The sequence below is a fragment of the Tasmannia lanceolata genome, unplaced genomic scaffold, assembly GCF_043159265.1.
Source record: "Tasmannia lanceolata isolate RefF3 unplaced genomic scaffold, GAP_Taslan_0.1 ptg000004l, whole genome shotgun sequence".
Taxonomy (NCBI): domain Eukaryota; kingdom Viridiplantae; phylum Streptophyta; class Magnoliopsida; order Canellales; family Winteraceae; genus Tasmannia; species Tasmannia lanceolata.
The window spans coordinates 3,155,678-3,171,434 of record NW_027518681.1 but is presented as its reverse complement, the minus strand read 5'-3'; the positions used below and the strand labels follow the sequence as shown (position 1 = coordinate 3,171,434).

General features: G+C 37.0%; 2 protein-coding genes across 2 annotated transcripts in view; one reads left to right on the top strand and one right to left on the bottom strand.

Moving 5' to 3' along the window:
- Nucleotides 1–3,380, top strand: part of LOC143876050 (casein kinase II subunit alpha-2) — a 39,894-nt gene extending 36,514 nt beyond the window's left edge. Inside the window, exon 10 of the mRNA XM_077377655.1 lies at nt 3,035–3,380. Coding sequence (XP_077233770.1) covers nt 3,035–3,094 — 60 coding nt within the window. The 3' untranslated portion in view covers nt 3,095–3,380. The remainder of the gene's footprint in view (nt 1–3,034) is intronic.
- A 3,143-nt stretch (nt 3,381–6,523) lies between these two features.
- LOC143876049 (leucine-rich repeat protein 2-like) lies at nt 6,524–14,630 on the bottom strand. The gene is made up of 7 exons (XM_077377654.1): nt 14,470–14,630; nt 14,232–14,364; nt 14,064–14,135; nt 13,461–13,604; nt 13,237–13,308; nt 13,076–13,147; nt 6,524–6,870 (listed from the first exon to the last, which is right to left on the bottom strand). Exons 1-7 carry the CDS (start codon nt 14,543–14,545, stop codon nt 6,801–6,803), a joined length of 639 nt encoding a protein of 212 aa, XP_077233769.1. The 5' UTR covers nt 14,546–14,630; the 3' UTR covers nt 6,524–6,800.
- Between the last annotated feature and the right edge of the window lie 1,127 nt (nt 14,631–15,757).

Genomic DNA, 15,757 nt, shown 5'->3' with positions numbered 1-15,757 from the left:
TATTTATAGCTTATTATAACTCATTTCTCGTTGTAACTTTTTTTTTCCTAGTAAGCCTATATCATCATTGTTATTTTTATCAGTGCTATTATCGTTTTTTTTTCTTGAATTAAAACTACTATTGTTATTATGAAAACTATAAACTTGATTAGTGGAATCCATGGATCCTATTTTTTTTTGGCATGTCAACTTTGACCCTTTGTACTTATGTTGAATTCCATTATTCTAACTGTACTCATGCAAGACATCGTGTGAATCATGTAAGATACTAGTACTCGTATTGGATTCTTCATTGGTACTGTTTGTCAAATTAATTATCCTGGTTGGAGATATTTCAATCTCTTCAGACTATCTATCATGCTTATTTTCTTTGCGAGTGTTGCTCACTTGCATATATGCAATTTGAATTTCTTTAGGAGTCTTGTAGATGCTATAATTGATCCGTTAAATGTCTCTTCGTCTAATTTAAATTTAGTTAGGTTTTCTAATTTTTTATTTATATATTCATGGTATGGGATACCCATATGGCCAAATCCATATCCCTGCTCTAGATTTCAGTAAATACCAAGTCATACTTAAGTTATCGCGTCTTATTTGTACCCGTATCGATATTAATGTCTAGGAGTTTGTTGGAACTATTCTTATATGTGTTACCCCTATTCCATATGGTATGTAATGTACTTGGGGAGTATTCAGAAATGTTGCATACCTATCAATAGCTGTAAAAAAAAAATCAATAGCTGTTATTTGCCTAAAATGAGTCCTATGGCCATATCCATATCCCTGCTCTAGATTTCACTAAATACTGAGTCATACTTTAGTTATCGCGTCTTATTTGTACCCATATCTATATTAATGTCTAGGAGTTTGTTGTAACTATTCTTATATGTGTTACCCGTTCTCCATATGGTATGTACTATGTAATGTACTTGGGGAGTCCCAAGTATTCAGAAATGTTGCATACCTATCAATAGCTGTCAAAAAATAAAAAATAAAATCAATAGCTGTTATTTGCCTAAAATGAGTCCATGGGTCGAATTGAATCACCTCTCTGACACAAATTTCAGTAGACATTTTCTTCTCCATCTTTCTCGCTTTGCAGAATCCAAGTAATCGTAGAAACCTTCTATGTAGCTTGAGGAATAGACTTTATAACATGAATGCACAATTTGAAATGTTTAAATTTTAGGAAAATTGTGCTACTGAGTCATTGATTTTTGTAAAATTGAAAAGACGCAGCAAAACCTGATCAAGGATGCAAATGTTGAATTTTAGCTTTACTCCACGATATTATTTGATAAATTGTTATTAAAAAACGTGAGCCTTAAAGCATGGTGGAACACTCCTAATCCATGTTAGCTTTACACGTTATTTGTTAATTTGCCTAGGCATCCCCGGGATAAGGCAACAGCTACCCTAGTCACCTAGTAAAAATATAGGGAGAACCTAAAAACACTTGTAATTAACATAAAGAGTACAAACAAGAAAAGAACTGAAAGTCATTAAGACGAATAATTCAAACTCATCCACCACAAAATAAGATGAAGACTTGGGAGTCTAGAGGCGAAAAAAAAAGGCGATTCGTGGCGCTTCCTCCCTAGGTCGATGGAAACCACCCTAGGAAGGGAGGCGGTTTGTTCTTCCCCTCCCCCCGCCCTTCTCTCTCTCTCTCTCTCTCTCTCTCTCTCTCTCTCTCTCTCTCTCTCTCTGAATTTTGACCCTCGTCTCTCCCATTGCTGGCCGCTTCTCGTCTCCCTCTCTTTCTCGTCTCTCCCCATTGCTGGCAAAAGTTGAGCTGTGGAGGCCGGATCTGGAGTATGGCTCTTCCGTGGTGGCCAGATCTGGGCCGTGGAGGCGGTGATGCTGGATCTAGAGCCGGGGAAAACCATGGAGGTTGCCGGAGGCCGTGGGTTGCCGAATTAGCAATGGGGTTGATGGGTTTGGCTGTAGGAGGCTGTGGTCTCCGGAATAAAGATCATGGGTGGTGGCCTGAGGACGAGCGTGGTGGCAATGGTGGTTGCCGGATCTTGATGACGGTGGTAGTGGCTGAGACTAGCCCGGCGAAGATGCTTTTTGTGGAGGAAATGGAGGTGGGACTGGAGGTGGTGACTGCGGTGATTGGTGGTGGTTCAAGGTGGAGGCCGTCGGAGATCCGATGTTCGGTGGTTGGCTATGGTGCACGGTGAGGGCGCACGATAGCTCTGGGCTTTTGAGCGAGATTTTTGAAAATCGAATTCGGGATGTGGTAGAGAAGTCGGTGTGACGTGGCAAGTCACGATCTTGACTTGGAGGGTCCCACAATATGGCATTTTTGTTGGATTCGATACAATTAAGGCTATTGGGTAATGTAAGGGGTGATGGGTTTTCTTTTGGGCCAAGGAGAATGCTCCTCCTAACCCAGCTTGCCTATAAAAAAACAGAAGGAGAATGCTCCTGGGCAATTCATACTATGTAAATCTGGTGGGACTACTGGTCTCCATTGTAAAATTTGCTGGTACGAATATATTTGTCGATTTTCAAAAATAAAAAATAAAAAAAATTCAAACTCGTAAGTCGCAAAGGACTTAATTACGTAATATGAAAATCATGATAATTCAAATCCATGATTAATAATCTCAGTGAGTGGCAGGATCATGCGTCTCAAGTTTATTTTTTAAGCTGCTTGCGTTTTGTTTGGTGGAACAACTTGTGCAGTTATGTCTTATCTAAAATTTGGGGCGGACTATAGTTAAGTGGGTCTTGAATTTTAGCTCTATGGTTTGAACTATAAAGTTGAGGTAGTTCCATAGTGGGTCCTAAATGCTCTAAGAAAATGACCTTTTTAAGGATTTCCTAGAGAAAGAGATGATGCTCCAAAACATGCCCAGGAAGAAACAACTAACCGCCTAAATGAATACTCTGTACATTCAAGTTTATATCTGGTCAACTAAGTACAAGTTAAATATTTTGAAGCTGTTGGGAGTCCCGGTCTCTTAATGTTGCCATTATGCCAGTGCTGCAGTGCATTCATTCTAAAATTTTTGTATGCGTGCAGGCACATCCATACTTCTTTCAAGTGAGGGCTGCGGAGAGTAGTAGGATGCGTACACAGTGATATTGGTGGAACAGCCGTGTTTGGATTCCTGTAATTTTGAATTTTGAAATAGATGGATGGTGCAGCTGATATGGCATGCCGTTTGTTTATTACTATGAGCTTGCCTTGTTTTGGTTACACACAGGTAAACACAAAGGGTTTCATAATATGTGTGATGTTTCTTTAACTGGTTATCTCTGTATCTTGATCATGAACATTCAAATGTATGATTTCTACACCTAGTAGTAAGCACTTTGAATTGCTCCCCTCTAGAGCTATGAAGATAATCCGCCGACTCTTGATTTTTCATCTTTCTTCAGTTCTGTTTGGTTTCTGCATTCATGGAATAATATTTCTAAGAAATTCTTGCGCTTGAGATATGCGAACATTTCTATTCTTGAGCAATGGGCGACATTGTTGCTATTCTAGAACAGTTTTCTGTCTATTTTAGATAGAAAAATACATGTGGGTTCCATTGCTTACAATCTAGACGGTTTTACCGTTGTTTTTTATTTTTATTTTTCTTTAAAGGAAATTTCTTTATAGGACCTGTGTTTTTTTTCCAGAAAAATAGGGCCAGACACCATATAATTTCACGTCTGAAAATAGGTACCGGAAAAGTGTTGCTTGTCAAACTGTAGCTTGCCTTTAACTCTATCCTGCCTATATTTTTTAAGTTATTTTCCAAGTATGCATTGATGAAAAACTGGTCATGGCATGGATTACTTGTTGGCTTTTAGAAAACATTTATTTTTCAGCCTTTGAGGGAAAAGAGCATGATGGATTTGAATGGGGTGAGCAATGGAAGCAAGAATACATGTATATGGCGGCCTCTTTGAATGATCTAAATCATTAATTTGTTGGTCTTTGCTGTAGATGGGCCATGTTCCTCTAACCCTTCGGTTTGTTAAGGCTTTTATGCTGACATATTGAAGGGTTAAGGCTTTTATGCTGACATATTTTGGAGCTTTTTGAGCTGTTCTTTTTCCGCTAAATATATTGAAGGGTTAGGCTTCTATAGTCTTCTTTTTAAAAAAAAACTTTCTGAGCTATCTATTTTACACTATATAAAACGGGGGGTTAGGACTATCCTATGGAGAAGATTTAGGACACTGCCTATCTACCACGCTTATCTATGATGGAAAAACTCCTCAAGCCGAAGTATTATTTACAGAATGGACTGGTGATGCAGCCCCCTGTTCATGCTGCCAAACTTATTAGAACTATTTCTGTTTCTAAGGGGCCGTTTTGATTCGTGGATTTTAAAATCTTGGATTTATTCAAAATTGTAGATGGAAGACGAGAGAAGAAGCAGACCAGCCATCTTTTTCTAATTTCTCACCCTTCTTTCCGTCAACAAGAGTAGGAGATAATCCCATGTTTCCAGGTTTTAGAAATCTTAGGATGAGGGAGAGATATCTAAAACCTGGATTTCTTACTTAAAATCCAAGATTCTAAAGAGAAGCGAAACGGATGGTCTCCTTCTCTTGTCTCCCATCTACAATTTTGAATAAATCCAAAATTCTAAAATCCACATATCCAAACAGCGCCTAAGCAGTTGGGGAGCCACTTCTTATTGAGGATGTGGAACATGGAAAATTAGAGAGATAATTTTGGTGCCAAACTAATGTTTGATTCCTAAATTTTCTTATTTTTGCATCTAATCAGTTAATTATTATTACGTCTCTTCAATTGTCGACAACTGTAATAGATTTTATTAATGAAAGCAGCAGCCTTCATCAAGATGGTTGCTCAACAACTGACTTGATCAACGGTCTTGATCTCCAAGCAAATATGTTGTGTGCGCCCTAAGTTTTGACCAACAATAAAAGCTCATCAACATGTCTTTATAGAATGTTGCCTTTTCTTTCTCTTTTGTAAAGTTGAACCTCTCTTTTTTTCTATGTTGTTTCAAAGCTAATTGCAAAATAAAGGAATTCGCTGCTTAAATAAACTTTGATAGTGGGGTCTACCATGTCATGTCATGCACTCATGCTTCAAGGAACGATCATGGAACACAATAAATCTCGAAGGGATTTCATTTATGCCAAGGCCCTGTTAGTTTTGGATTATGAGAATTGACTTGAGTCCAAAGCTGATTATTGGACTCAAATTTAGTGTTGGACCCGTTTATCAGTTTTGTACTCTAAATCAATTCTCATAATCATGGTGTGTTGGACAATTTTCCAAATCGAATTGAATTTGGAAATTGCGTTTACATTCTGCATTCTCAATGAATTCCACCTATCATCTCTTGACTACAGCCAAAACATGCAAGAGAAAAGTGATAAATTCGCGCCGCCCCGGGCTACCCCGTCTATTGTATCTATGATTAGAATTGCAACTTGGATCCCGGCCCGCATCGACCCAACCTGAAATACCTTGTGTTGAGTTCAGAAATTACGAGTCTCGGGTCGGGTCGGGTCGGGTCGATTTTCATTTTTCAGTTTGAAAACACCAACCAAATCTTGGGTCGTGTCGGATTCAAAAAATTCCCAAGTGGACAGCCCACGGTTATTTCAGGAATAAGACCATTAATCTACCCAAGGTCTGAATAAGAAAAACGAGATGGTTTATGTTATAATCCAAAAAATTTACATAAAAAGGAAATTTTTTTAAGAAAATCGAAAATACTGAATTCAATTAATTAAAGCTGAAAATACTTACCTTTTGTCAAGCCATATGGCTTCATTATTCATAGATGGAGTTGTTTGGATTTATGATAACCATGGCCCAAAACAAAACACCCATCAATATTCAACTCCAAAATTTCCTTATTTTTTTATATCTTATTAATGATTCCCCAACCATACACAATCAACCCTCGAATTCTAAAATGTCTTTACTTTTTTTATCTTGTTAGTGATTTATTATTTCATCTCTTCAATTGTAAGACAAGACTTCTTTTGTTGAAATATAAATGATTAAATAACATTAAGTCTAACAGCTTAAGTTTTTGGAGTAATTGGTTGTTTCACAATTATTTTCTTTGAAAGTAAAGAGATTTTATTAATAAAAACAGCAGCCATAATACAAAGAACTGGGACAAGACGCCCCACAAAGCGACAGTCGATTCTGTTTTTTAGGATAAAAGGCCAAAAGGAATATAAGATTCAGAAAAGAATCATTGAAAATCAGAAAGATTGAAAAACATAGCATTCCAAATGAGTACAGCCCAATCACCCCAGTTTGCAAGTCCAAGGGTGCAACTTGTAGAAACAGTGTAAATCACTTCTTTCATCAAAAGAGAGAGAGAGAGAGACAGGGAAGGACAAACAATGAAAGCAGAAATGAATCCAGGATAGAATCAAATTACGAGCATAAACCCGCGGGAACATAAATAAAAGCATAAATTCTATTAAAACAGCTTTATTTACCCTGGATTTTTAATATGGGCTGGATTTCTCCCTCCAATTAGCATTTTTTGTGTACTCCTGTTGCAAGCAGCTATTGTTTATCCAGTAAAAAGTTCCCATTTCATTATCAGAAGATATACAGAAAACGAGCTCATGGAGCTCGTTTTCATCTTATTTGCTTGTTCAAGGATTCTCCACATACTTTAACAGTAATATCTTTCTAGGAACATACTGTAACAGGGATATACCTTTTGTTTTCACTTTAACAAGATTACATACAGCCTACATAGCAAGCGATCCAAAAACAGATGGTCGACAGGCAGGCAGGATCATATATTAAAAGTCCGAGTAGAGGGAGATTATTCCTTACTTTAACATCCAAAGTCGTATGGCACCAGACCTTGAAGCTCTGGTCCATTGAGCCGGCTATTGTTGTCGAAACTGGAGTAGAAGAATAGGCAAAAAACAAAACAAACCAAATTCAGTAATATCTCAATGTAACATAGGTTGAGCTTCAACACCATTTAAAAAAAACATAAGTTGAGCTTCAATCAGAAAGCAATGCTATCAATGCTTTATGCAGCAATATACTAACAATTTCTTAGTGTATTATTGATTCTCTATTTGTTTTTACTTGTTTTACCCCAAATAGGAGGTAACCTTAAGCAAATGTAAACCTGAAATGGCTTTAGTTTTTCTCCTGATCATGTGGCAAGTCTCATGGGGTGCCCTCAAAACTTTTCTTTCTTATGAGGACATCAGGAGACCAGTAGATGGTTTGTCGGTTGCTTAGAAGCAAGCAAGTGTGTATCTACTTTTGAGTCAGAAGTTCCTTAATCCTGACTCCTGACCATTGTTTAAAATGTCGGTCTCAGTAACTATGTCAGCTTAAGGCTAAAATGATACTTACCAGCCATATCCGTGATAAGTATCATCTGTATTGGTGAATGCCAGGGAATAGAGGCAATATCGGCCCCATTATACTGTATCGGCCTAGACCGATACGGATACACATATTGACCGATATGGCCGATATGATACCTATATTCGTTTCCATGATCCCGACACATTTGAAGGTCCAAGCATGCATATGGTTTTAATATATATATATATATATATATATATATATATATATATATATATATATATATATATTATCAACATTGCTAACATCATGTCTCCGTTGTATGTTGAGATGAATGTGAATTTCTTACCAAATACTAGATACACTAGCATGAGACACTTACACGTGAGTCCAACTGCCTTAAAGATGGGGAGCACTATTACACAGAAGTATTGCTAACAGTATTTTAATTAGTTTGAAGTTTTATGTTGCCCTAGATCATGGTTATCAAAAAAGGACGCAAAATGCAGGAACAAAAGGCGAAAACAGCTAAGGAAGCAATGAGGAAAGTAACAAGAAAACGTGTGGGAAGCATCATGAGAAGTGAACATGAAGCATGTACATTAGAAGCGAAAAAGAAGTGTATAGACAGAGATATGATTATATTAAATTAGTGAGGAAGGATTGATGTAGGTCAGGATCACAAGTAGTTAAAGAGGACTTCAGTGTTGATTAGAATTACAAGTTTTAGAGATTTATAATTTTACAAACTTGATAACTTTTATTTGAAACATAAGATAGGTTTTTTACGGTTTAAATAACCTAGAGGGAGCATGTTGGAAGGTCAATTCGGCTAAATTAGGAAAGCAAGAAGAATTGAGCTCTTGACAAACAAGGGGAGCTTCCTGTAATTATGGTTTGTACTTATGTAATTCAATTATTGGGTGAGAACAACTGGGCTTGTTTTGAATTCAGTTAATTTTCTCATTCAGTTCATATGTCCATTTCCCAGTGTCATTCAAAGTTTTAAACTGTGGTATACACTATTTTCTTTTTTAGGTATAACTTCTATCTGATTTCCAAATTGTATACGTGAAAGAACATGTACTGAGAAAGTACTTCATTTTATTGATACTTATAATAAAAAGCTTTTAGTTCTTGGCGAGCAGTGGGTAATTTAAATGAAGATTTCTTCAGACTTTCTCAATTTGAAGAGGATGTTAATCTGGAAACATCGGAGCACAACCCAAAACATTGACGATGTTAGATTGTTGCATATTCTTTAAATGTACCTATCACGGATGAACTGTGCATCATGGTTTAATACAAGTTCCATCAAACCAACCTGTGTTAATTCAAGTTTACTCCAAGCATAAGTTTGGATGAATAAGCTTTTACGATCCAATAAAAACACAAAATAATCAAGGTTCAATAATTTCAGTCTTTTCCAGATAGAGCAAAGTATGTAGAATTCTTTTGTCAGGAAAAGCGCTAGAAACCCAAAAAAACGAAACTAATTCACTTTCTGCTCTAATTTTTTAAGGGATTTAGACTATGTTGCATGGATTCGGATTCGTGTGTCGGGATCCGACACGGGTTCGAAGTGTCGGATTCGGCAAACCCCAAAAAGTAGGATTCGGATTCGGTAATTTCTACATAAAATAAAATTTTAAAATTAAAAATATGGAGGGTTGAGGTGTTAGAGTTTTTATTAAGAGAGTCGAAGAAGGAGGAGAAAGGGGGTCTAGGCGCTAGGGTTTTTATAAAAAGAGTATGGCTTGTGCTTTCATATAAATAAAGTTAAGAAGAAAACACACTTAAAGGGGAAATATATAAGATTCGAATTTTAAAAGAGACAACAATGTGTCGGATTCGCCTGAAAAAAGAGGATTCGTGAGGGACACAGCTACGACTAGAATCTAGGTGTGTCTCATGTAAATCCAAGTCCGATTCGGGCGCGGAGACGTGTCGACACGGATTCGGCAGAGGGGGCAACGAATCCATGCAACCCAGGATTTAGATGGGTTTGATTTAAGTTCTCACACCCCTCAAGCCCATTTCTTCCTTGGATCTTTCTCAAACATATGATTAGATGGAAGTGTGCCTTTTAGGGTTTTTTTTTTTGCATGCAACACCCCATTGCTAGAGTTGACTTATGTCATGATTCTCTCATTGTTTTTATCATTCAAGGAATATTAGTTTGGACAGCCAGTGTTCACTCAACGGAGAGTTTAGCGCACTGTAGATTACTAGTTAACGATAATACAGGATGACCTCCTGGTTGGAAAATTGTCCAATCCAGATAGGATATCTCTAGGTCTCCATTTATTGATTTTCATTTTATGTGTCTTTTATCTAGTTCATAACAGATCTGGAGTGAGACATGCTAAGAAAACCTCACCTACTGTAGGAATACAAAAAATGATAAGAGAGGGAGAGGGTGATGGAAAGAAGGGGCGGGGTTGATGGAACTTGGGAACTGGTCACCTTATCAATATAGAAGTGTGTTGACATATGCAAATAGGTCTCGTATATAGCCTAGAGTTCAATTTGATCAATTTGGGGAGATGCATAAAACCCACTTAGTGACTTGAGGTTTCATATAGAGTAACGAAATTGATTATAGACATTTTCTCAGGTAGCCAATATGAACTCTATAAGAATACTTGTACTTGTCATGGTAAACAAGGGCCATGGGGCCTTCACATTAAGATGGATACTAAAATAAGAAGAAGAAAAAAAGAATTCTCCCATGGGGCTACAGAAGAGGAGGTTTATATGATTCTCCCTCAAATTTCTAGTCGAGGGTGTGTTACAGTCCTAAGTGGGGGCCTGCCTAGGTATGGGACTAGGTGGGACCCAACCTGGTATGGGACAGGTTTAAATGGCGTAGCCTAACACATTCCATCAGCTTTGGAGCTTTTAGCATATTGGTTAGGTAATTGATATTTGGAATCAAAGCAGCCACCACGTCACGTGTTTGAATCACGAATGGGGCCAGCAGTGGAGAGGACTACCTGGAAAGGGTTACCTAGTAAAAAATCAGAGTGAATGCCATCATAGTGAAGTAACCAAAGTGGGCCACCAAAAAAGGGATGACCTGTGAAAAGGACTACCTGGAAAAAGGTCCAGAGTAAAAGGCGCCGCAAAATGGGCCGTCGAGGATGGTGGATGCAGAAGAGTAGTGGAATGTTACGGTCCTATATGGGGTGCAGCCTGGTATGGGACAAGTTTAAAGGGCATAGCCTAATGTGTTCCATCAGCTTTGGAGCTTTTGGTGTATTGGTTAGGTACCTACCATGGTGGATAAGAAGTTCAGAGACTCAAGAAGGCAATTTATGGGTTGAAATTAGTCTCCATAGTCTTGGGTGAAGAACTTTAGTACCATTATACTTGGGATTCACAACAAGCCGTGGTGATCATACAGCTTGTACCAAGAAAATGAAAGGAGACTCCATAATTCTTTTAATATGTGTGAATGATAAATTTCTTACAGGTGATGGTTCACATCCCATCAAGAAAGTTAAAAGAATTGGTTGTGCCAGACATCAAGGGCCTTGGACCCTTTAATTACTTCTTGGTTTTTAAAGGTTGTGATATCTATAAGAGGGACCTTTATTTCTAAAAATAGAAGTATAATTTGGACCCGCTTGAAGAAATAGAGAAGATGGGACTAGGAGAAAGAACCATTAATTCTATGGATCTTAACCATCAACTTAGTTCTGAAGATGAGAACAAAGAGAAGATTCAAAATCTTGATTATGTTACCTCAAGACTCTTGTCTATGTTCTCAGGATGGTTAGTCAGCTTATGAAGCTTTCTCGGAGTTCACATCTCAAAGTTGTTCATGGAATCCGTAAATATTTATGGCATTACCTAGCACTCTTTGCTTATCATAGAAATCTATGGGCAGAAGCCTATTTAGATGCAGATTCAGATGGATACTTTGAGGAGTAGATGATCCACTAACAAATAGTCTACTTTTTCTGCAGTAATCCAATGACATGGAAACACACAAAAAATAAAATAAAATACAGAAGTCTAATTTATGTCACATCTGACATAAATTATTACATGTCTCATGCTGCAAGTCATCCAGCTTGGTTAAAGACATTGCTGAGTGACAATGGTTAGGAAACAACCCCTCCAGTTATCATGCATTATGATAATAGGCACTTGTTCACTTCTCATGAAATGTCTATTTTCATGAAGACCTAGCATGTTAACATAGATAAGCATCACTCATCAAAGATAATATTGTGGAAGACAAGGTTTCTACCCCATTCGGAAATCAGAGGATCAACTGAACCTTGAACATAACCAAACTGAATAAATCTATGCTGATTTTTATCAAATAGACCCCTATTTTCACTTCCCGTTTGGTTGGGGATTGAGTTGCACCTTGAACATCGTATGAATTGATTAGAGAATTGCACAATGAACAAATCCATGCTGATTTTTACCAAATAGAACCTTGTTTTCAGTTCCCTTTTGGGTTGGGGATTGAGTTTCACCTTGAACATCGTATGGATTGATTAGAGAATTGCAAAATGAACACATCTATGCTAATTTTTATCAAATAGAACCCTTTTTCACCTCCTGTTTGGGTTAGGGATTGCATTGCACCTTAAACATCATACGATTGATTAGTGGAATTCTCTAAAAGACCATCTGGCTCCACAATGGGGCCTCGGCCAACCCTTTGTTTCAAGAGTTGAATCTAGTACATAACTCCAATTGTCTCATCAAAGTATTTACTTCTCTTTTCAGGACACAAATGGTTTTGAATCACTGATTGATACTCTCTCGGTCTCTACCAAAATCTAAATGATCATGATTCTTCCAAGGCATTTTACCAAATACAAGTCCTCTGAGACCAATTAAGTTGTAACTAAACTAGAATAGCAACCACAGGTTTTGAACTTAAATTTAAACCCAAAACAAAACCAAGCACATATCAATAAAAGACATAAATTCAATTTTCATAATCAGTCAATATTTCCTCAGAATGGGTGTCGTACATCATATAAAAATCATTTCAACATCCAAAACACTTTCCTTTGTAGGCATAAGATCATAGAATTTTCCTACAAACTTTCGAACCTTAGAAAACTTCTAAAACAGTTCCGAACAAGCTTGAATCATTTAAGAACAGAAATATAAACTTTTCAAATAGAAAAAAACTCAACTATCCTATTAAAACATGATTTTCTATCATAAACTGTTCCTAATTATAAATCAATTCTAATTAAACCTTCCTCCTTCAACCTAAATTTCCTCAATTAAATATAGAAACTCCTGAATCTTCAAACAACTCCATCTTCTCCCAAACATTGGACTTTCTAAAACCCTTATGAAAACTCAAATAAAAAAAACCAAAATTCCTTAAAATTTCTGTCTACAAAGGTCATCCTTCCTTCTCAATTCATGGATTGAGAAACTATGGATGCATCAGTTGATACACAAGCCGATGCTTCCGGTTCTCGCATGAAAGATAGGATTGGAGGAAACATCACAGCAGCTCAGTTGCACGAGCGAAGCATTGCAAAGGCAATGAGTAATGGGTCTGATTTTTTCATTCCCATCATGTTTTTCTTTCAGTTGTCATCCTCAGCTACATTGACATAAATCTTAAGTCTTTTAATTTATGCATTTGTTTTGCTCATCTTATTTTCTTAATGTAAGAGACTCTAAGAACATTCATCTTGTGGAACACCTTCAAGTCCTAATACTAAAGAAGCTATATCTTGTGTGGTGATACAATAGAAAATCATCAGAAGCGAGCTTAAATGATTTCATTACCTTTGTAATGGGAAACTCGAAAATGGCCCGTCAATAGGAATGGTTCCACATATATCATTGTTAGAAACGTCACTGCAACATTCATATGTCAAGATAAGCCATAAAATAACCATAAGGAATAAGAATGCATAACATAAGGAAAAGAGATGGATATTCCTTACAAAACTTTTAGGCTTGAAAGGGAGGCAAGCTCTCTCGGAATGGATCCTGTCAGCTTATTGTTGTTCAAGCGCCTGTAATACATACAATCAAATTTAATAGTAAAAAACCATTAAAAAGGAGGGGTAAACTTTCCAAAATCAAAGAATTGCAATTTTGCAACTACACCAAACAATCTTCGAAATCAAATTTCACTAGTCATGTCCTCTAATAGAGTGAAACTTACAAGAACCTAAGAGATTTCAACTTAGCGAAAGACTTTGGGATCCCTCCTTCGAAACTGTTATCGTATAAATCCATACTAACAAGGTTCTTTAAATTACCCAACTCCTCAGGGATTTTCCCTTCGAAATTATTCCTGTAAAGCTCCCTGTAGCACATAAAACAAAGAACACAATCGACCCAATCAAAGATTTTACTTCAACAGCACTACCTTAAAGCCCGAGTTTGGATTGTAATAAAAACATTTCTGATAGAAAAATTTCATGGGAAATTTTTGTTTTTCTTTCCACGATTTAGCGGGAAATGATATAATTATGGATAATTTAAAAGGATATCATCATTAATTGTAGGTCTCTCGAAATTAAATTTAATAGGATTGGTTCAAGATATCTTTTTTGTGTCTAAAAAGTAGGAAATTTTAGAAATATTTTTGCATTTCAAAATTTTCCAAAAAATTCCTACAATCCAAACAAGGCCTAAAGCAAACCATCTCTACAAAATTAAGTGAAAGGAAACCCAATAAAGCATAATTCCATTATTAAAGCACGCAAAAAGTGAAATAAATTGAAGAAAATTGAAATAAGGAATGAAGAGATGAAATAATTACAAGTATTGAAGATGTTGTAGTTCCCCAATCTCAGGACCCAGCTGACCAGTAACATTAGAATTCCCCAAATCACTACAAAACCCACCATTTTATTCATTAAGAGAGGGGGACGAAATAAGGAAAAAGAGGGGGTATGGAAAGAAAGAGTGGTGTTTTTTTGTTACTCACAGTCGGATAACATGATTTTGGGAATCACATGAGACATGGAACCATGTGCATGGATTGACTAGGGTTGGATCCCAACTCTGAAGAACGTTGGTTGGATCAGAAAGCCTAGTTCTCAAAGCATGGAGAGCATTTCCTGAAAAAAAAAAAAAGAACCCAGATGAAAAAAAAGGTTTTTTCAGAGTTAGAGAGAAAGGGGGGTGAATTAGAAGGAAAGGAGGATTGGTTTTATTATGCTTGCCTTCGTAATTTGTTGAGATGGCCGGAGAAGATGAGAGGAGGAAAAAGAAGAGGAGTGTCAAGATCAATGGAACCATGTTAGAAGGAAGATGGGTGTGTAAAGAGAGAATCAGAGAGATGGGAGTTTTGGTGTTTTGATGAAGGAATGAAACAGTGGAGAGGAATGGAGAAGAAGAAGGGAGGCAAAATGGGAAATGATATTTTCACCCCTTAAACGGATAAAATCCCCCCCTTAACGGTTTCTGTGAGAATGGTTCACTGAATGAGGATAAATTCACCCCCTTTAACGTTTTTCTTTGCCTTTAAAACTTTAACGGATAACGTTAAAGGGGGGATTTTATCCGTTAGAGGGGGGGAAAATCATTGCCCTAAATGTTTTACACGGTGGGAGTAAACGGTCAAAGAAAGTCAGTGCGAAAAGTCAGTCAAACGTCCGCTTAGAGAGTTAGATTGACAGACAAGGTATGGGAGTCGTGGATTTCTCCGCGTTTTGTGGGGTCCACCAACCCAAAGTCGTCAAGTTTTTAGTGAAATGATATATTCGACAAGGTTTTTCTTAGGACAGCCCCTATAGTTTAAGAGAGGACTCATACTTCATAAAATCATATATACGCTAGAGGGCTGTCTCATGTAAAAACTTGGGGGAAGAACATATCGATTCTCAGTTTTTAATATGGGTGATGATAAATTCGCACCCCTAGTAGGATGATTCAAACTCCTGGAACGTGAATTTTGACGCTTATTGGAGTCAATTCACATTAAAGGGATGTTAATCATCCTACAGGGGGTGTGAATTTATCATCTCCCTTTAATATCAATGTATGTTCCTAATATTGTCCCTACCATGTTTTGAAAATTGCACCAACTCACAGTCTCATTTCTTTTTTAAACGGCTGAGAACTTGAGACCTTTTTGGGATTTAATAAACTTTGGCAGCTGGTTAAATAGTGAAAGACAGGTTAGTACAATAATCAAAACATGGTAGTGCCAATATTAGTGACATACCTTTGCTTACTCCCCATCTTCAGAAATTCCGTATTTATAGTTTCAACTATCTTTGTTGTATGGGAAGGACAATGGAATTTATATTCCTTGGACCTATTAGCACAGCCAATAAAGAACTCGCTAATAGTCTCTAGGTTTAACTAATTCTCATGTAGATTGTACACCATTATCTCAGCTGGACAACTGAATGTGTACATGACCTAACTTGATTTCCAACTTCTTTATAATGCAAAGAGAGCCTTTAGAACTAAACGAGACGGGCTCGTTCGTTTACTAAACGAGCC